We start from the raw sequence: 22,896 nt of genomic DNA on the forward strand, positions 1-22,896 counted from the left end.
AGCCAAGATCACCAGAAAAAAACACCTTCTCTCAGAATTGTAATATACAGAGGCCATGATGATGTTTGAATTTGGTTATCACAGCTGGCTTATGACCACATTCTCTTTCTAAAATATTTTTTTATCCAATTTTTTTTCCTCATGTATTTTGTGTATATCATCAACAATATTGCTATCCTGATAAAAGATAAAGATAAATATAAAAATATTTCCCTCTTATAGAAACCAAGCCATACCTGTTCTCCAGTGAAGTTATACATGGATGCCATGGTTTCCCCATTGTAAATGGATACCTGCACAATGCATATAAATAAAGTTCTGTACCATTGCATATTTGAGTGGCTGCTAAAAAGAATAAATCAATTATTTAATACTGCCTTATTTAAATTCCTTACCATGCCCAAAGTTTTTGCTGCTCTTGGGACACCTGATACAAAATCTGAAAACATAAAAGGAATTTTTCATCACCTGTGTAGGTATAATCAATGCCCTTCAGAAAGTTTTCCCCTCTAGTTCATTATTCTTATTTTCACAAAGGCATTAGCTTTTCCCATCTGTTCAATCATATCTGATTCTCAGAATATGCCTGACCAAATCCTTGCTGTTTGCTTGGCAGAGGTTATGGAAGTGGTTTCTTCCTAGGTAGAGAGAGTGACTGATCGAAGACCACCCAGCTGGCTTTGTGCCTAAGATGGGGCTAGAACTCACAGTCTCCTGGTTATTAGGCTGAATTTTAACCACTATACCAAACTGGCTCTCTATCATTAGCTACAGTATAAGAAAACTATTTTAACTAGAACGAACAGATTCCTTAAGTACTTATAGATTGGCAAAGATATACAAAACAATAAAGACAAAATATATGATATACTGGCTGTAAGTAATGGTAATAGGAGGAGAATCATGTAAGACCGTGGGAACAAGATGTATAACAAATTCTCCTTGCACAGAAATTCCTTTTAAAAATGCTGTCTCCTTTTCCTTTGATTTTGTTTTTCCGGAGGGTTTGAGCCAGTGGCATAGGCCATTTCTAGATAGCTGCACTTTCTTTTTCACTCCTGGGATCTAGTCTGTTTCTTCTGGAAAGTTCCCAGTCTTCAAGAAGCGTTTAGAGTCTTTTAGAGAGATATGAAGACCAGGGAAAAGACTTTTGAGTCCACTTCACCCATGATACCTGTTCCACAGATGGAGGAACAGATGGGAGGGTCGGATGCATATTTCCGCAGGTTTGATTCACTCCAATTCACTCAGGGATACAACTGCCTTTTTGGAGTGACTCAATTCCATTTTGCTCAAACAAAGTTGAACTGTAGAATTGTAGAGCTATGGTGCCGCAGTGGCTAGAATGCAGTACTGCAGGCTAACTCACTGCTCACTCCAGGAGTTTGATTCTAAAGTGCTCAAGGTTGACTCAGTCTTCCATCCTTCCGAGGTCGATAAAATGAGGACCCAGATTGGTGGGGGCAATTTGCTGACTCTGTAAACCGCTTAGAGAGGGTGGTAAAGCACTATGAAGTGGTATATAAGTCTAAGTGTTATTGCTATTACATCCTGAAGGAAATTATCTTATATTGGCATCATTCTTCTGCAGGGCTCTGGGGAAGCTTTCAAAGGTAAGCACCAGTTGTGCTTCCTTAATAGCAATAGAATAGCATTTATACACTGCTTCATAGCCCTTTTTGAACGGTTTACAGAGTCAGCATATTGCCCCCAACAATTTGGGTCCTTATTCTATTGATCTCGGAAGGATGGAGGGCTAAGTCAATCTTTGAGCCAGTTAGAATCAAACTGCATGCAGTCAGCAGAGTTAGCCTGCAATACTACATTCTAACCACTGCACGACCATGGCTCTTAAAATTATGTGCATCAAGATTATGTGTATCCATGGGGAAATGAGGGAGGGGAATGATAAATGAGTTTTCACTGCAACACAAATTCTGTCCCTCAGGTACTTGCATGGATTGTAATGAAAACACAAAAAGGGACTACATTGTGATATTACATTTTGTCATTATAAAATGAGAATACTTCTGAGAGGCAGAATATATTGAAATGACACTAACAGTCAACAACAATCTTCTATTTTCACAATCTCTAATGAGGCTCAGAAACCTCTTACTACATCTGCAATGAAAGCAGAAAGAATTTTCTCTGATCTTTATTCTTTCACAGCCCCAAGGAAAAATACAGTAGCTAAAATAATTACACGCAGACATGCAAAAGTTAATACAGATTTCAACAGGTCATCTGGATTATTTATTTCCTAGCACTTCTTCAACCCCCCCCCCCCCGCTCCGCCCCGTGTTCAAAATTCATTAGTTTCTGGACAGTTTGTGCAAATATGAACCAAGACATACCTTCTATGCCATCACCATTGAAATCCCCTACAGCAACTGAATAACCTGTCAAGCATGTAAATAAGAAAATGAGAACTCAAGAATTAATATTAATAATTCAATAATTCATGGAGATACTCTATTTTGAGATACACCCAAAAACATATTTAGACATCTATTTTAAAATAAACCTGTTCACGGAGCTGCTGAAATCATTCTCACAGTTGACTGATAGGGGGTGCTATTTCTCTTTCAAAATTGGAAAAAACCCGAATATAGGTAATCCTCGACTTACAACCATAACTGAGCCCTAAATTTCTGTTGTTAAGTGGGACATTTGTTAAGAGACATTTGCCTTACTTTATGTCCTTCCTTGCCTCAGTTGTTAAATGAATCACTGCACTTGTTAAGTTAGTAACATGGTTGTTAAGTGAATCTAGCTTCCCCATTGACTTTGCTTGTCAGAAGGACACAAAAGGGGATCACATGACCACATGAGTCAGTTGCCAAGTGTCTGAATTTTGATCACATGACCATGGGGAAACCGCAAAGGCCATAACTGTGAAAAATGGTCGTAAGTCACTTTTTTCAGTGCCGTTGTAACTTGAAACAGTCACTAAATGAACTGTTGTAAGTCGAGGACTACCTGTACACGGTTCACTGACAAATGCGCAATAGACATATGTGCACCGACAAAACCGCGATGGACAAATGAGCGCCATCAAAATAGCTAATTGATTTTTGACAAAATCGCGCTGACAAATGCGCGACGACAAAATTGCGACAAAACCCTAACCCTAATTTTTTTTCGATTTTACTGTGCTTGTCATTGCACTTTTGTCGTGGAGAATTTGTCGCCGCGATTTTGACGTCGCGATTTAATCGGCGCTATTTTGTCGGCGTGCATATGTTTAGCGCGCAATTGTCGGGTCATGCCTATACGCAACTGCAGAATTAGAATTCACTACCCAATACAGCTTAAGTATAGACTGCATTTTTAAAATAATTACTTGAAGAGTAAAATTGAAAACTCTCCAGTAAATATGTGCCAGTCATACATTTTTTTTAAAAAAAAAATATGGCTATATATAGGACAGTTCTTCTTTTGGAAACATCAAAAACAAACATATTTTCACTAATTTCATTGGGAAGCTGCATCCCAGTGAGTGTTAGCATCGGTTTTATCACAAATTTACAACATTTCCTGTTTCAGAGTCAAGTACCCACCCAAATAACTGTCATCGAAACTAGCACTAGCGGACCGCGTTGCTAACTGGTTATCATATTTGGTGGTGTAGACTTTAGCGCTGTATTTTGACACAATCTCAGCCACTTGATCAGAGATTAGCTGGCCTGGAGAAAAACAAACGGGAACACCTTGAAATAATACAGTTCTGAGCAGATATTTGTTGTCTCATCATAAAATGCAATTCTATAATGTCAGCTTGGAAACTAGTGCTACTGTTGGGGGGAGGGGGGTAATAGGCTGACTCTGTAAACAGTTTAGAGAAGGCTGTAAAGCACTGCGAAGTGATATATAAGTGCTATTGCTACTACTAGGTAATTGTGAATAGAACTATAGAGGAAAATCAAACTAAGTCTGAAAATAAAATAATGTTTTGGTTCATTTCAATAAAGAGGTGTGAAGAATTTAACCAAGCGTATCTTTGGCCTGATAAAAGGGATAAAGATAGCACGATCCTACGTGACTCACTCACAATTAAGTTACGATCTATAAGTCCTTAGCAGAGGTGTTTTTCCAATGAGGCAGGTTTATCAGGGCAAGCTGGTCTACCCAAATACGGGATGGAGCATACTGCTTCCGCCTTCCAGCCCCAATCCAGGAGCCTTCGCAGGCAGTCGCTTCCACAACAAATTACTTTTGTTTAAATTTAAGTTTCAGAGACACAACTAGTCTCTCTCTATTTTTTTGGCGGTAAATTTAAATTTAACACTCCATAGTAGAAGGTCTTCTATAGTTCATAGAAGTATACTATAAAGGTAAAGGTTCCCCTCGCACCTATGTGCTAGTCATTCCCGACTCTAGTGGGCGGTGCTCATCTCTGTTTCAAAGTTGAAGAGCCAGCGCTGTCCGAAGACATCTCTGTGGTCAGGTGGCTGGCATGACTAAACACCGAAGGCGCAAGGAACACTGTTACCTTCCCACCAAACGTGGTTCCTATTTTTTCTACAAGCATTTTTACATGCTTTCAAATTGCCGGGTTGGCAGAAGATGGGACAAGTAATGGGAGCTCACTCTGTTACACAGTGCTAGGGATTCGAACCGCCGACCTTTCTGATCGACAAGCTCAGCATCTTAGCCACTGAGCCACCGTGTCCCTATGAAGTATACTATAGTATAGATTTAACAGAGTGACCTGTATATCCATTATTTCAGTAACTTGTTGAGTGGCTCAACAAATGCACTTACACCTAATTCCTAGGCTTGAGTGTCTGGCTAAACCCACAATTAATAGCTGGAAAAACTGACTCAGATTAATCTTCACAACAGTATTCTGTGGTAGAAAAACAGCAATCTTGCAGCATTATAAAGACAAATCATATTCATTGCTGTTTTTGTATCTGGGATCCTAAATTAACAGAAGCATGAGGCATTAAAGCCTAACATGCAGATGTGCATAACGTAATCTCCAAAAATTCTCATGCTGAGAAAAGTCATTTTCAAATTCTGAGCAGAGCAATAACTTAGTTTAATAGTTAACTTTTGCCAAAAAAAAAGTCTCTGGATTGCAAAAAACAAACAAACAAACAGATGACAATTTAATGGAAGTAAAGAGTTTGCTGATAACTATCTGAAGTCTGGTAGTCCAGATAGGGTAATTTGATTAAATTACATATATAAATATGTAATTTGATTAAATGTAAATGGTCATTACTATTTGAAAATTGAGCTATTTCAGTAATGTGTAAACAATATAATCACTGTTTACATATTCTATGCTTAGGCCTCTGCCTGCTACCAGGAAATGTTATTTTATATTAGGATTTCTGTTATATTCAGGTGCCCTAAAAAGATATTTCTGCTTTACAACAGGGAATCCATTAAAGCTATTGCATTTTCCCTTCCTATAGCTGCTTATAGACTTACGAGGATCAGGCACCTCATAGGAGAAAAACAGATAAGAAAGTTCAATAGGAAAAAGACTATAAATTCCCACATAACAATTCAGCTACTTCTAACTCACAGTATCTGTGGAATTAAAAATTTAATCATTTTTGTTTTACATCACACCAAGGTTAAACAAATTAAGTAACCTTCATTTTATTCATCAAACCCCTTGTTTTACCTTGCCAATAAAAGCTTCCAGGTCCTCCAAGTAGAACTCTGTCTTTCTAGACAGGAAAGACAGAGATAATTTATTGTAATATCTAAAAATAAATACTCAGGCTGAGCGGAACTTGTTAGAACATTCAGTGACTGAAAATTGCGCCACTCTGTCTGATGAATGATTTTTGGGGTGAGGGTGGGGGTGGAGGGTCAGACATGTCTCGAACGTCACATAATTCCCTGAACAGAAAATATTAGTCAGTCTAACATTAGTATTTTTGTTTTTTATTTCCCACCATATTGTTAAGCGCATTTATATTTTGTGGTGTTCAACTTCCGTGTTTCACATTTCTATACTGTGATTGCTATTTTTGGGGGGGAAATGTTGCATAACACATCTCATTTAAACCTCATTGCTACCCATTGATTGAATAGACACCGTTAGGCAAATGTATTTTTCCCTCTCAATCTTCTGATTAGGGGAAAAAGATAATAATTCTCACCCACCATATAGAATAGTTAAGACACTAATGGTATGCATTAGGTGCAAAGCTAAGACGTAATTTAGGGGTGTGAACATGAGTTTGCTGAAGCCCAGAGGTGAATGTCCTCTTCTCTATCCTCTTCCGGGAAATATTAGGAGGTGGAAAAGATCAGGTTCTAGGCTTACACCAACTGTGGTCTGTGGCAGCTGTGGCATGTAGAATGATGAAAGCAGGCAGAAAGAGACCATTCGAATGATCAATCAACAAGAGAACCAATCAGCTGCTCAGAATTTAAATAGCGTTCCAAAGGAACAACCAATCGCGTGACCAAATGACCAAACTGGCACACAAGACATTTATAAGCTAAGCTAAGAAAAACCTGCTGATGATATTACCAGATCTGGTAATGAAACGTTCAGAAACTAAACTGAAACAAGCTTGGAAAGCAAACCACTACCATAATCTAAAGCCCCCAGCTACAAGTATTTTCTATTATTTCAAAGGGGAAAAAAAGAGTGTTTAGATGCAGACTGCTCCTTTCGTACATGTGTCATGATGTTGCACGCACATTTGAAAGGAATGGAGCTTATGGTGTGATATTGCTTTCATTATTTGGATAAAAGCAGCCAGCCTCTATGGGCGCCTATCCTTGAGGATAAAGTTTAAACAAAGAAATAAAGATTGCACTGGTTTCTGATACTGGCTTATTTTATCAGGCCACATTTTTCTAAATTTAATTTCTGGTTTAAACATTGCACTTTTATTTGTATGGTGTGACAAATAATGGCTTGAACAAGCCTTGTATGTAGGGATTGTCAAATTTTTCAACGTTCAATTTCCAAACATTACGGGTGCTCAAAAGTTGGAACATGCCTTGCGAACTGTATGGATATTTTGGTTATTTTAATACAATTGAGACATGCTTGGTAAGTAACTACATAAATATAACTTTTTAACATTTGTTCGTTTCATTTTACTGTTCCAGGCTAACACATAGTTAAGATTGATCACAGATGCATGGAAGCAAAAATCTCTGAAGTGTTCCTCATTATTAGAAACAAGAAACGAACTTGAGCCAAGATAACATTAAGGCTCTTTCACAGAATTCTAAATGTGTAGGAGATGCATCTCAACCAAATAAATTGTTCACTTTAACAGTCCCGATTTCTCAATTAATGCATTTACTATAAGGGAGGAAATAAATTTTCTGTGGTACATATCAAGTGCAGTCCTTTGCGTTGGACAAGGCAAGCTGAGATTACAGAAATGACATCCTACTCTGCTGCTCACTACTTCTGTCCATTTTGGACACATTTTCTGTTACTATATAATGACAAATGTTTGTACATAGAGGAATATATGTCCATTGCCTCCAACCGTGTATCTCTATGTATCCCTGCATTTTAAATTAAAATTTCAGAATTAAAATATTTGATGGGGGTTTAAAATATGAAATCAAAGAGAATTTTTTAAACCAAGTTCTCATCTAAGTGTAAAGGGACAAGATACAGTAAAGGATTAGCATATTTCTTGTTTGTTTTTAGCCATTTATTTTCTTTGTATATTTTCTCCCATGCTATCCTGGACAAAGTAAATAATTTCAGCTAGGCCAATTTCATCAAAAAAGGCAATATGAGGGCATGGCTGTGCCATTAAAGCCCCACCTTTTACACATGCATGCAATATCAATACAGCAGTGACGTGCGGTGAGGTTTATGGCTGGTGAGGCAAAAAGAAAGAAAGTGGCTTTTAGCCGCCCCGCCTCTATGTCCGACATAGAGGCATCCTGCCTCTATGTCGGACATGGAGGCGTCCTGCTGTTTTACAATCACAGAGGATTTCAACTCTCTCTTGCCTGCCATCATGAAAATGTAAAAATATAAAAGGAAAAAGGCAAGAGCTGCTGAGGTCAGGCTGGTTTAGCTGCTGCCAGAGTCCCCAATGGGTGACTCTGCTTAACTGTTTTAAAAAGCCTCTAAAAAAACCGCCCTCTACAGAAGGAGGCGAAAGAACCAAGTGCCTCATCTACATAAGGAATTTTTCGGCTTTTAATCCTTGCTTAATTCTGCTCGAATGATCATAAAGAGGCACGTGGTTCTCCTGCCCCTTCCTGTAGAGGGCACTTTTTTAGAGGCTTTTTTAAACAGTTAAGCATTAAGCAGAGTCATCCACTGTGACTCTGGCAGCAACTACCTCAGCCTTTTTCCTTTTACATTTTTTTTTCTTTTCATAATGACAGTGGTGACGTCCTGCCTCCCCTGACTGCACGTCACTGCAATACAGGTACAAAAAGGTCACAGGAGTGAAACAATAAGATGTTGCTTGTAAAGTTCCCTCTGGTCGACTTCCCTGCCCAGAGTTGGGTTTTACAGACACTTTGCCCTCTGCTGTGGAGTTTAGAGATAGAAGGAAACATGCAGAAATAACTTTCATACCTCAGTAAAATCAATGCTGAATCCACCTTGACAAAAGCCCTGTCCTTCAGCGTCAGTACTTGCTAAGGCAATAAGAAACAATAGAAACGATTGTAAAGTTTTGTAATACAAAATTTCTACGCAAAATGAGGAAAGCTGGTGTGCAAACTGAAGAGTCTATGAGAGTTGCTTGCTGTAATTTATTGTAGGAAAACTCAGCTCTGACAGGAAATATCCTTGGAGGCTGTGGCTGTTCTGGATAGCTTCATATTTAAAAGTTGCTAAAGTCTTCTTACTCTACATTCTTAGAAACCTCTTTTGTTTTTCCATTCCATTTCCCCACAGCACTATGAATAGCCCATAGTTCATTCATTCTTACCGCCTCCCTATTTTTTAATCCAGAAGTACTTATTAAAGATGATGAGAGGCAATAGTCGGTTCTGCAATTCCTCACTTACATTTTTAGGTGATGCAGGCCAGTTACAAGGTGATCACTTCACCAGCTGCTTTTGAGAATGCATTTCAGTGACAAGTAGCCTTGCACTTCCTACATCTCGAACAAAACTACACTGTTGGCAACCTGCTAGGAGAAGCATGTATTCTGCTCTGCCTGACAGCCACATTTCTGAGGCTGAACTCAGGCACCGGAAGCAAAATTGTTAACAACTATCTTTCTGATATCAGTTGACAGGACTTCATAGGGCTTTGTCAATCCTACATTGTGCAGGTGTGCAGATCTACGAACATATTGAACAAATGAGAGAAGGGTTTGTTCTGAATTATTACAAAGAACATTGGCTTAAAATACTGCCTGTTTCAAAATATAAATGGGAAAGATAAACATTGCTGTAGTGACATGTTGCTCTTCTATATTTACAACACAGTTATGGCTAGACATAGCAATGAAATGCAGTTTGCATTAAAACAGGAAAAGGGATTCCTCTGCAGATTCCTTGTAGGCTAGGGGAGAGTCCAAGAAGCTTTTTATGACATGCTTAATCCTCTAACTACAGAGCTTCAGAAAAGAAATACTAACCATCTTTTCATTTGTATGTTCTTGTGATCTTGTTTCTTTTAGTATTGCAGATATTGGCTGGGAGAGATGTTAAGGCAACTGCAAAATGGTTCCCTGAATTATTTTGAATCCTAGTCGGAATGGGCCACAGAAACTGCCGTTCATACATAATTTGGAATTGCTGCATGATTTCCCACAAATCTCCTAACAGATCAGCTTACTCCTGCCGAGTTAGAAAAGGGATCAATTCAGGGGCAAGTACGAAAGGATGAAGCTCCCATTATGATGTCACAATCTGGGTTTTTATCATTTTGGTATCCTCATGGATAGATACAGACTTGTGAAATCATAGAGATTGTGGCCAGGGGTGGATGGGACAGAACAAGTAAATCCAAGTCATCATATTCTGATTACCCTCTTCCATTCATTTCCAGATTCAAATCTTCATAGTGTTTTCTATGAAATCCAACTCTAGAGAAAGTGCTGAAAAGATAGATTTGCCTTCTCTCCATTGTTTTCTCTGTTAAGGATCCACCCAAATGATTGTAGAGAGATGAAGGAACAATACAGGAAATATGGGTGTTTAAGGCACATTCCTTTAAACAATGCATGAAATATGATGGTACATAGAAAACAGAATTTGTGCCGTAATTGTAACAACAACACATTGTCTACATACTTGACCTGCAAGGAGCATATTCAACAGCTTTAGACCCATCGAAAAGATAACAAGTTCCTACAGGTTCCCTCTGCGCTTTCTGTTCAGTTCTCCAGTGATATAAAGGAGCACATGCCTGCAGATGAAGTATTTAGAAAGCTCTTTAAAAAGGGCAATGGCCATGGGAAAAATCAAGGGAAAATAATGGTTATGAACAAACAGCTATGGAAAACAAAGAAAAACACTAATGTGCTGATGGTAAGTCTATTCAACTGAATACTGTTTACCTACTGGATACACTTTTCAAAGAAGACACATTATGTGCCTTTCAGAACAACTGGGCTGAAGATTGTCCCCCCCCCCCCCCAAAAGTAAAAGCACATTAATTTTGCAAGGAGCTCTACTATGAGTTTGCTGATAATACTAAACTATGAAGTGGGAGGAGTTGATCTGCTGTATTTTACAATTCAGTTAAGTAGTGGCTTCATGCATGTGCTCAAATGAGCCAAGAAAATTCAGGGGGGAAGAGTTTGTACATCAATTTTATGCTGATGTGCAATGAAGCTGAGAGAATCTCCATGAGGTATCACTTGCTCTTGAGCCCACATAATTGAGTTACAGTTGACAGAACTAGGATTTCAATACAAACATAGCCAACCCTTTATGCATACTGACTTGAAAATTCTGGGAGTTGAAGTCCACCGATCTTAAAGCTGCTGAAGTTGAGAAACACTGATTTAGAAATTTCATATTCTGTTTTCAAAGTCCTAAATGTGATTGCTACAGTATTCAGTGAACTAGTCACATAATGCATTTTTTTTCTATCTCCACTGACTGCCAAACTATCCCTGGACCCAATTTAAATTTAAAATGCTGTTTTAAAATCAATTACAGCTCTAATTAATTTGGCCGTGATTAATTGACAAAGCTATATTTATCTACTGGATGTTTATGGCTCTGATCAAAAAGTGACCTGTAAAGAAGAACCTTTCATATCCTTTTCAGAATTTATATTTGGATATTGTAAAGTAATTCATTTTGGCACAACAATTGAATATTTATTTAGTCCTTTAAGCATGTTATGATGCAGAACTTTTAGATTAGACAGCAGTTTTTTTTGTTGTGGTTTTTTTAATGTAATGGGCTGTGGGTTTTTTTGCTGCTAGATTTGTTTTTATTTTATCATATGTTTTAGCTTTTAAAACATATATTCATGTTCCAAAAATGTTTTTATTGCTTGTATTTTATGCCTCATGTTATGCAGTCATGGTAGTGATATGTGACAAGCCTTAAAATGAAGACTTACCAAAATTTTATTTTCTTTAGATCTCACAGATGCTCCAAACCATTGATGTGATTTGAATTCCAAAAGATCATCTACAGCAAATTCTCTGTTGCCTAGAAGACAAAATATTTAGACAGAATTTTGTGAACGTGACCTTGGAATGTGACAACATCGTAACTTTTTAATGAATAGCAAACTCTCTGAAGTGATAACAGAAGTATACACTAGTTTTTTCCCTCTTGTGACAAGTTTATAACCTCAAAGTTGAGCTTGTGAACCGATGCTACTGAAAGATCCTGCAACTGAGATAATGTGAAATTGTAAAGGTTGTAGCTGAAAAGACCCATCTAGAATGATTCATGCACAAAGAGTACATATTATTCAAAAGCAATATTAGCCATTATCAGCCTGCTTGCTAGCAAAGGCCTGAATGCTGTTTCATCACAGACTCTGAGATACATTCCTCTGTGACTTGATAAGAGTCAAGGTCCATTAGAAAATGACTGAAATACAAATATTCTCCTCATAAATTTAAAACAATGTGACTATGCAATATGTTCATAAACTGAAATTGATTTTTTTTCCTTCCTTCCTTCCTTCCTCCCTCCCTCCCTCACTCCCTCCCTCCCTCCCAGAAAAATATTACTAAAGGAATGCCAGGATAGAAAAATCAGGCCTACTAACTACAGAGGGTCCATAGAATTTAAGATATTTAACTGTGAATGGGTAATCTACATTTTAGTGCACTCTCATCCATTGAAGATTGCTAAGTAAGGGATACATTTCACAAATGAATAAAGGAATCAATTCTGCAATTGTCATGCAAGGGCTGTTGTGTATTACAAATATTTATTATTACAGTCAAAGACCATTACAATTAAAGCTACTCAAAGAGTTACAATTTCTAGAATAAAATAATAACAAATAAAATCTATGTTGAAGTCATAATTTAGCAGCCCATACAATTTCTAGAATAAAATAATAACAAATAAAATCTATGTTGAAGTCATAATTTGGCAGCCTTTCTACCAATTGCACATAAACAAGAACATGCACTAAGCTATAATGTAATATTAATCCTTAAATTGTGAAGGCCTATAGGCTCTTGCTTATGGTCGCTTGACCTAGAAAAAACATTGGGACCCCTCAGAAAACCTATACAACAAATATGCAAAACACTGTGGATCAAATTGCTTGTATTCATAACAAATATTGGACACAGTTTTTAATATACTATATATGGTATCCAATAGACCCTTGAGTCCAGATTTCGGTTTATGTGGCCTGAAGGCATGGAAAAGATACTCTCTGCGTTATCCCATCCTTGCTTAACCTCTATAATTCCATTCTGGTTTCACCTATGGCATCAGCTTCAGCCTAGTGGTAGGAGAATTGCTTTTATTACTCAAGGTCAAAGAGATGGTTGTGGCTTTTTGAGGTGCTGTTCTGCAGATAATCAGATATGAGACTCCGTGAAGTTGGTGTCTAGGAAATAGAAGGGTTTGCTGTTACTGTATTGGCTTTGCTGCTGCCTGGTGACTTTCTGTCTTGAGCCTTGTTTCAATACCTTGGTTTGAAGATATGCTGAGGAGTGTCACAAGGCAACCTTCTGCCTTCAGTGCTATTTAATAATCATATGGAATCATTGGGGTGATCATTAAGGACCTTGGAGCTATGTATCAATAATTTTGATTTTTTTAAAAATAAAGATATAGAAAATTTAGGTGGTTACCCATCTTAAATAAGTAATTCTGTGTTGGTAACAACCAATACATGAGAGTAAAACAATGTGATACAACCCTACAAAAAAAAACACCAATTAAAATAATAATAATAAAGATAACTAAAGAACTGCATATAACTTACTAGAAGACACAGACTGGTCTTTACTACCATCATGACCCTAAATCCAGAACTACAATTAAGAAATTGAAATATTTCTTTCGAAGTTTAGATGATAGCAGAGCAAGGGTAGCAACCTGATTGCTAACAGTTATAAACAGATCTGCAAGAAAGACTTCAATTGTCCAAGCCCTTGAGTTTACCTACCAACAATAATTTCACTGTGATTTCACTGTAAATGGGACAATGGAGAAAGAAATTAGTTTAATAGGTAATTCCTAAGTTTGGGTGTTGTTGTTGATTTCTCGTTGGGTTTGGATTTGGAAATCCAAATCACCGGCGTGATTAGGAGCTCATACTGCAACTTTCAGACGGCATAACATTACACACAGTCTTTCCTAACTACAGCTCTTCCTGTGCTGGTAATCCTGAAGACAGTTCTTGTTGCCAATTAGCTACTGAGCCCAGTTCAAGGTTTTGGTTATGATATATAAAGCTGTAAACTATTTAGGAGCAGGACAGTATCAGATCACCTTTGTCCTTATAGATCTGGCCAATTACTGACATCATCAGGTAGGTCCTGTTATGCACACCAGTGCCCACTGAATATCATCTGTAAATAACTGTAGACAGGTGTTCTCTGAGATGGTGCACGCACATTAAAAGCCATTTCTCCGATAATTAGGAAGTACCTATTAATTTCATTTCTTCAGCGTAACTGCTCAGTGCAAGCCACAACGATGCTACATGAATGACATAATCACGCTAAAGACGCAGACAGAAGGAAAGAAAGAAAGGTGGAAATGGAATTTATGTGACAAATGTTAGCAAGGTCAAAATGTGAAAAGATTCCTGGTCCAAATTGAATTATGTTTGGGAGTAATAGTAAACATAGGATAGGCAGAAAACTAGATGACAAAACTGTCTATTTTAGACATAGGAGGGCTATCAGCAAAAAGTGACTTGGATTCAGCAACTGTCTTAGAATTTATCAGCCATTCCTGAAATTGGTATAAGCTGACGCAGGCCACACTATTTTTAAAAACCTTCAAATAATTCTATATTTATAACACTTCAAAAATGCAGACTGGAACAAGAAATCCATATAAAGTTTAGTACAGATGCCTAATGCATGAAGTCTACAGCAGAGAAACTTTTTGTCAGACTGATTAAGCCTGATAGCAAGTGAGGAAGCAAAACAGGCACTAGAGAAATCCAGGTATAGAGAAATTCTTTATATTTTTCAGAATTTTAGAGTAAGAAGTAAGTCTTTAAACTACTGGAAACAATCTGACAGCTAGTGAAACCGATGTCCTGTCAACATAATACATTTTGAATACCTGGTTTCGATATAACTAGAACTTATGTAACTGAGCTAGTGATATAACATCAGGACACTCTACATCAGGAGTGTCAAACTCACAACGTCACTTTGTTGTCATGTTTTTCCCATTCACTAAACTTGGGGGAAGAACGTGACCAGCATGTGACACATCTGGCTCGCGGGCCACGGGTTTGATACCCCTGCTCGACATAAACAGCTTTATTCTTTAATTATGCTGGTTAAAGACACTCAATTTTCCTGCTATCACATGCTTCTCCACTGATTAGAGCATATGTTCAATCCATATTTCTATGTGATGAGGATTAATCTTCAGTTTGTGTCCACTCATTCATTTCCAAACTGCTTCAAGAACCTACTAAGCATTTCCATTTCCTCCTTGTGACTAGATAATGAAAAACATACATCAAGTTATGTATTTATCTTCAAGCTGATGGCATTTTAGCCCCATTTGCGGAGATCTTCTTTTGTGGATTCATGTTGATGCTAAAAGGCAAGAAAGCCCAAGATGAAACCTTGAGGCATTTCATAATCATCCAATCATAAACAAGTCACAAGGAGATCATAGTAGATGGTATTCCAAACTCAGGAAAAGCCCAAAAGAAGTAAAAAATATTTATAATCTATCTCCTGAAGTAAATAATCTACTTCAGGGGTGCCAAACTCATGTCGTGATGGTGTCGTCACATGACGTATCAGGACTTTCCCCCCCCTTGCTAAACTGGGTGGGGGCCAGCACGTGACACATCCAGCCTGCGGGCCACGGGTTTGACACCCCTAATCCACTGAGGCAAGTTACCCCTCAGGAAACTGATTAAAATAATCAAGGTTGTTGAAGATTGCTCAGAGATCTTACCGCCCAATCTTTAACTTTACTAAAAATGGCCAATTTGTTAATAGTGCATGACTCAAGCTTTGCTCACTCATCTCTATGAGCCAATGAGTTCACTGAAATATCCCCAAGTTTTATATTATCTATTCATTAACTTCCTTTAGAAAGCAACTCAGAGTACCTCTAAGATTATACCAGCACAGCTAAACAATGCTCTCATTAAGTAAGCATAGACGGTAATGATTAAAAGTCCTCTCTCCTGTGAGTCAGCAGCTCCTGTGTTAATTTGGTAGACTGCTGGCAATGAATCTAAACTTCTTTGTATGCTAACCATCTTGTAAGGAAATCTATGCCTCTTTAGGCATATTATTGCTTCCTGTTGGGGAAATCCCAAAGTAATGGCTATTTCTGCCAGCAGCCAAAGCAAATAACAGCTGATCAGTGGTGAAATCCTCTGAAGTCTGCTTCCGGTTTGGTGAGACTGCTACCCAGCGTGCGCCTATGCACCTGAGGCACACCCACGCAGCACTAAAAAAGGAGGTAAGTAGAACAAAGAGAGGGGGAATCCGCTGTACCACATGATTAAGATTAGCTAGAAAGCAGGAAATCTAGCAATTCTAGCTAATATAAATTGAGTGTCACAGCTGATCATTGGAAATACTGGTTCGCACGCACCAGTAGCATTTTTTACTACCAGTTGGGGCGAACCAGTCCAAACCGATAGCATTTCACCCCTGCAGCTGATTTAAAATCTTATAAGTAGTTCATACTCATAGTATAGGACAGTTGAAATTCTACCACTTACCGTATTTTTCAGAGTATAAGATGCACCAAGATTTTGAAGAGGCAAATTTTTTTTAAAAAGGGTTTGCACTCTGCAGATCTCCCAAAATGGGCCCGTTTTTTGTCAAAAAAAGGGCATGCATAGCCTTTAGGAAGCCTATAGAGTGCTCCTGGAGGCTAGGGGGGCAGAAACAGGCTATTTTTCACTCATTTCTGCCCTCCCCAGCCCCCAGGAGCACTCCGGAAGCCTCTTAAAGGCTTTGCACGACACTTTTGGTGAAGGGGGTTAGGTTTCGGGAGGCAAAAAATGCTGTATTCAGTCTAGAAGATGCACCCAGATTTTCAGCCTCTTTGTTGAGGGGAAAAGGTGCATCTTATACTCTGAAAAATACGGTAATTTTCTGCATTGTCAATTGTGAAAAATTTCTGGTAAGACACACAATTGCATTCTTATTATGGGTTACCGTAAGGGTCTGAGTTTGAAATCCAAACATAAATAAACATCCTAAGCCTCCTGCATTTTAAGACTTCCACAACAGGAAGTCTCATACACAGAATTTTGGCAACTTGATCAGAGGGATTTCAGAAAGTCACTCTGACTTAAGTGTGTTCTCAATTAGCAGCGATCCACAACTAGTTGCAAACAGTTACAAATTCACATACTGTCATTGCCACATCAGTTAATCTTTGAGAGTCCATGCTTTTCTTAAGGCTCATTTCCCCATAAGTGTAAGAACAGGTAGTCCCTGACTTATAACAGTTCATTTAGTGACTGTTCAAAGTTACAATGGCACTTTAAAAATGACAATTTTCACAATTATGACTATTGCAGCATCCCCATGCCTGGCAACTGATTCATATTTATGACGGTTGTAGTGATCTTGTTTTGTGATCTTCTGACAAGCAATGTCAATGGGATTCATTTAACAACAGTGTTATTAACTTTACAATAGCAGTGATTCATTTAACAACTAAATGAAAAGTCATAAAATGGGGCAAAATTATCTTAAGAAATGTTTCACTTAGCAACAACATTTTTGTGTTCAATTGTGGTCGTAAGTTGAAGATGACCTGTATTTAAAAAATAACTTCAAAAATTGGGTTTAATTTATCTCTAAATACAGTAGCATATATATATATTTAAAGTCACAACCCCTGGTATGCCCAAATATGGGAGGAAGATCACACTTCCATTCTCTGTCCTTCGGCTCGTCACAAGAGACCATCCAGACAGAAACCCAATATTTTTTACTGTTGCCTTTTTGTTACATTTGTTATATTTGTGCTGATAAATAAATAAAGGGAAACTAGTATAGATCTATTTCAAGCTATTTAGCTCTAAATCAACCTGGCTGATAAGGAGTCGAGCTCTGTAGCTCAATGGTTAACACATCTGCCTAAGAGGCAATAGAGCACAGGTTCGATTCCCTATATATATATAGTCACAACCCCTAGTATGCCCAAATATGGGAGGAAGTTCACACTTCCATTCTCTGTCCATCGGCTTGTCATAAGAGACCATCCAGACAGAAACCCAGCATTTTTACTGTTGCCTTTGTTACATTTGTGTGTATTTGTGCTGATAAATAAATAAATATTCGAATCCCAGTAAGGGTATGGCTAGCTAGCTACACACACACACACACACACACACACACACACACTTAAAGTCACAACCCCTGGTATGCCCCAATTATGGGAGGAAGCTAACTGCTTCCATTCTCTGTCCTTCGGCTCCTCACAAGAGACCATCCAGACAGAAAGCCCAATATTTTTACTGTTGCCTTTGTTACATTTGTGTAGTATTCGTGCTATATTTATAATCTCAGTACAGAAAGCCAGCAATTAATTCATCAGAGCCACAGCGGAAGCTTACAATAACTAAAGATGAGGGAAACTGTCTATTATAGTAATATTTAAATTTTACAGCTTCAGGAAGCGCTTTTCAAAATTAGTTAACTTTCCGATAAAACTTTGAAAATTCACTTCCTCTGCCATCCCCATTCCGGAATGCAAAAAATATTTTCTAGGGCGAGGACTGTGCTATATTCCCAATGTTGCTGCTGAATTAAAATACCCAGTCTTCCTCACCATCAGTTATGTTTCCAAGGGACTCTGGGAATTGCAACTCAGAAATATTTAAGGCAGCAAAGGTTGCCAAATCCTGTTCTAGGACAAATGTTAAGGAGACCATAAGAACAGTCCTGCTATTTCAGACCAGATGTTTATCTACAGCAGGGAAGTCAAACTGGATGGCCATTTCATGTGCAGGCCATGCCTACCCCAGCTCAACGAAGGGAAAAACCGTCACAAAATGTCACGTGACGCCACAAGTTTGACACCTGTGATCTACAGTATTCCAGCACCTCAGTGCTAAGAGTGGGGAACTGGCTGTCTATTGGAAGCCCTCTCAAGCAGCTCATCAACACCAATAGCTATTTTTCAACTAGATGGAAGTAGTCTGCACCCATCAGGTTTAGAAGTCAGGTAGTCCTCAATTTACAACATTACTTAGTGACTATTCAAAGTTACAACAGCACTGGAAAGAAGGAACCTATGACTATTTTTCACACTTACGACCCTTGGTCCATGGTCACATGAACAAAATTTAGATGCCTGGTGACTGATTCATATTTGTGACGTTTGCAGTGTCCTGGGATCATGTGATCCCCTTTTGCGACTTTAGGACAAGCAAAGTCGACGGGGAAGTCAGATTCACTTAACAACCTGTTACTAACTTAACAACTGCAGTGATTCTCTTAACAACTGTGGCAAGAAAAGTCGTAAAATGGGCAAAATTCACTTAACAAATTTCTCACTTAGCAACATAAATCCTGGGCTCAGCTGTTTATAAACCGAGGACTATCTGTACTATAGTTTACATGAAATGATATTCAAGGCTGAGCTAAAGTTTCACTTTTCCTATATATCATTTGAAAATGGAAAGATGTCGTATGGAAGGGACCGCCTTCTGCCATTTGCCTCCCAACGACCAATAAGATCACACAGATTGGGCCTCCTCCGGGTGCCGTCGGCCGGTCAATGTCGGTTGGTGGGTCCCCGGGGGAGGGCCTTCTCTGTAGCTGCTCCGGCCCTATGGAACGATCTCCCCATAGAGATCCGGACCCTCACCACTCTTCCGGCCTTCTGTAAAGCCACGAAGACCTGGCTGTTCCGGCAGGCCTGGGGCTGTTGATTAGTATCCAGCCCCACTCCAACTGTATGCATGTTGTTGATACTTTTAACACTTGTATTTTATTTTAAAATTTTTTAATGTGTTTGCCGCCCAGAGTCCCAAGGGAGTAGGCGGCATACAAATGCTAATAAATTGGAAATTGGAAGGTATAGAATCACTCTTTTTCTCATTAAAAAAAAAAAAAAAAGAATCCCTGATCTTCCCACATTGAATGCTGCTGATCTACTGGAAGCAACTCTAATGACTGCATAAGAACACACATTTCACAAAAAACAAATATATCAGCTAATAGAGAAAAAGCCTTGGCCAATCTCCCAAGGATATACAGGCAACGTTCGACTTACAACAGTTCATTCAGTGACTGTTTGAAGTTACAACACCACTGAAAAAAATGACTTATGACCGTTTTTCACACTTACAACCTTTCCAGCATCCCTATGACCACGTGATCAAAATTCAGGTGCTTGGCAACTGGTTCATCTTTAAGATGATTACAGGGTCCCAAGGTCATTGATCACCTTTTGCAATCTTCTGACAAGCAAAGTCAACGGGGAAGCCATTTTCACTTAACAACCGTGTTACTAATTTAACAACTGCAATGGTTCAGTCAACAAATGTGGCATGAAAAGTCATAAAATGGGGCAAAACTCACTAAAGAAATTTCTCACTTAGCAACATAAATCCTGGGCTCAATTGTGGTCATAAGTTGAGGACTACCTATACAGTTCATCTGTCGCAGTGACAAAGAATAGCATGCATTAAAGTTGTTGCCACAGCAGCTTGCTCAGAGTAGTTGAAATATTACTTAAAATAAGAGAGTCCAACATATCTAAAATAAAGGTGCTTTGAAGATGGAGATTCACATGCAAAACATTTCTATTTGTATTTTAGCAATGTTAAATTCTATTCTTTTTGACATTTCACAATTTATACGGCTACCACATTTGCCATGGCTACACAAAGCATAATCAAGGAAATATACACAGAGAAAAAGATTAAGGTAGGTCACTTATATTGCAAGTAGTTTATTTATGAAAATATTTTTAAGGTCTCATCCATTTCCAAATATATTAAATGCAGTTCAGAGCAATAGCTGAATATGCATATGAGAAAAAACAACTTGTGTTTACAAAGCCATAGTGTTTTGACACTACTACTGAAAAGCATGAGACTAGAACAATAAAAATCAAACATTCAACTTGAATAGAAAATCAAAGAGGAATATTGAATATTCAGAAAAAAAAGAAGTTGCATCACAAATGATAAGATCTTCTTACACCTTATGCAGATTGTTCATTTGCAGAAACCTGCACTTCTGTAAAAGAGAATTAACAGAAGCACCTTATTTAAAATGCTTCCAGCATGAAGATTTCCAGAGGACATTGTTTAGCAACAGCATCATCACAATGTATACAAAATAAGACATCTTGACCACTTAGGATCAAATGACATTTGGTAGAGTAGTCCTGCATCTTTAAATATGAGACAAGTCTAATCAAATATGAAGTAGGAACTGAAAGACACTGAAAGCAAAAAGAGGTTCGTGAAAAAATGAAGAACACTCCATTTCTCCATATGATGCTAAGAACTTCATGTTCCTAGGTAGGATTTAATAACAGAAGTAAATACAATTAGGATAAAAACATATCTTAGTTTTCCTCAAAAATTAAGGTAGTGGTTCTCTCTCTGAATGGTCTGCAAATATCAATAGACCAGTGGCCTAGTTAGCATCTGTGATTGCCTTGGGCTGAACTGGATACTGTATCCTGCTCCTATCAGTTTTCAGAGTCTTTTTTGGTGAGATGGGTTGCTATATAATTTTGATTATTAATAATAACAACAACAACAATATAAACCAGTGATACTCATTGTCATCGGGTCACTTGGTACCATGTTCAAGAAACACATCAAGAAATTGCAGCTTCCTGCAATAACACCAGCGGAACTGCAAAAAACTGCGCTACTTGGAACATCTTATATTTTAAGAAAGTACTTGGTTGATACCTAGGATGCTGGCAGCAAACCGTATTAGCACCAGTCATTGGTATTTGTGATGCGTTTTTGAATGTTCAGTTGACTGAGTTTCATGTTTAATGAATAAAGTATATAACAACAACAACAACAATAATAGATTCATCTCTCAACAATACTAATTAAGTCAGGCCATGTCTATCAAACTTTAAAAACATTTGCCAGGTTATTCCGCCTCCTTTACATGGATATTCTGAAGCTGTCTGGAAAAACTTCATCTGAAATAAACTTAATACATAACAATGTCTGTTTATACATGCAAAATAATGCAATGGATATTGGATTACACAAATGTGTCACCTGAACTATCAACAGGGAACAAATAGTGAAAACTAAAGGAATCGAGATACCCTATAGAAATAACAAGAATTTGGATGAAGACTGTAACTACAAATACCTGGGCATGCATCAAGCTGACAACATCAAACACAAGTCAAGAAGTAGTTTAGAAATGAAGATATGAGAATGAAGAAGATCTTAAAAGTCTAAACTCAGGGGAGGAATGTATCATCAGAGCAAGTAACATCTGGGGAATTCATGTCATTAAGTCACAGCTGTGATAGTGGGCTAGACTCAAGCAGAACTAAAAGCCATGGATAGAAAGACCAGAAAAATAAGGAAAATGAATCATGTCTTTAATCTATGCAGCATTGTTGATAGACTCTACTTACCAAGGAAAATAGTTAGGTGTGGAATATTGCAAATATATCAGACAACAGAAGAAGAAGAAGAAGAAGAAGAAGAAGAAGAAGAAGAAGAAGAAGAGGAGGAGGAGGAGGAGGAGGAGGAGGAGGAGGAGGAGGAGGAGGAGGAGGAGGAGGAGGGGATTGGAAGAATATTTGATGGATGATGAAGAAGATGCACTGAAATTGGTATCCATGAAGGCTTACTGAAAACCCGAAAGACCAAACTGGCCTACCAAAAAAAAAAAAAGACCAAACGAAGAATAGAAAAGAGACATGGCACAGCAAAGTGTTACATGGTCAGTACATAAAACACTAACAGGTAAAGCAGATAACTTCAAGACCTGGCAATCCCCAAGAGCAAGAAAACTGAAGAAAGAGACAGAGGAGCTAATTCTGGCTACACAAGACCAAGCCTTAGGAGAAAATACATATAAAACCAGAATTGAGAAGACAGCAAATGCTGTCTCTGCATTTGGTGGTATGACATAACACAAAGTTTCTTTCTGGCATAAGCTGACTACTGAATATGAATTAGCCTTTACTGAAAAGAAAAAAAGCTTCTGATTTAATAAGGTGGACATGGGGCAAAGGTACTGACATTTCAGGAACTTTGCCACATATAATAATGACCCCATTAAGCCATTAAAATAATTCTAGGCATTAATTTATCTAATGTATGCACAGTGACTAATAAAACAATAT

At 38.0% G+C, this 22,896-nt stretch overlaps 1 protein-coding gene across 2 annotated transcripts in view; it reads right to left on the reverse strand.

Moving 5' to 3' along the window:
- Positions 1-22,896, reverse strand: part of ITGAV (integrin subunit alpha V) — an 87,172-nt gene that overhangs the window by 26,809 nt on the left and 37,467 nt on the right. For both annotated transcript variants that reach the window (XM_032215592.1, XM_032215584.1), the window contains exons 3-10: positions 11,504-11,595; positions 10,219-10,333; positions 8,546-8,607; positions 5,645-5,690; positions 3,564-3,689; positions 2,358-2,402; positions 396-439; positions 237-293 (exon numbers count right to left, since the gene is read on the reverse strand). In XM_032215592.1, coding sequence (XP_032071483.1) covers positions 237-293; positions 396-439; positions 2,358-2,402; positions 3,564-3,689; positions 5,645-5,690; positions 8,546-8,607; positions 10,219-10,333; positions 11,504-11,595 — 587 coding nt within the window. The remainder of the gene's footprint in view (positions 1-236; positions 294-395; positions 440-2,357; positions 2,403-3,563; positions 3,690-5,644; positions 5,691-8,545; positions 8,608-10,218; positions 10,334-11,503; positions 11,596-22,896) is intronic.

Source organism: Thamnophis elegans, chromosome 1 (assembly GCF_009769535.1).
Source record: "Thamnophis elegans isolate rThaEle1 chromosome 1, rThaEle1.pri, whole genome shotgun sequence".
Lineage (NCBI taxonomy): Eukaryota > Metazoa > Chordata > Lepidosauria > Squamata > Colubridae > Thamnophis > Thamnophis elegans.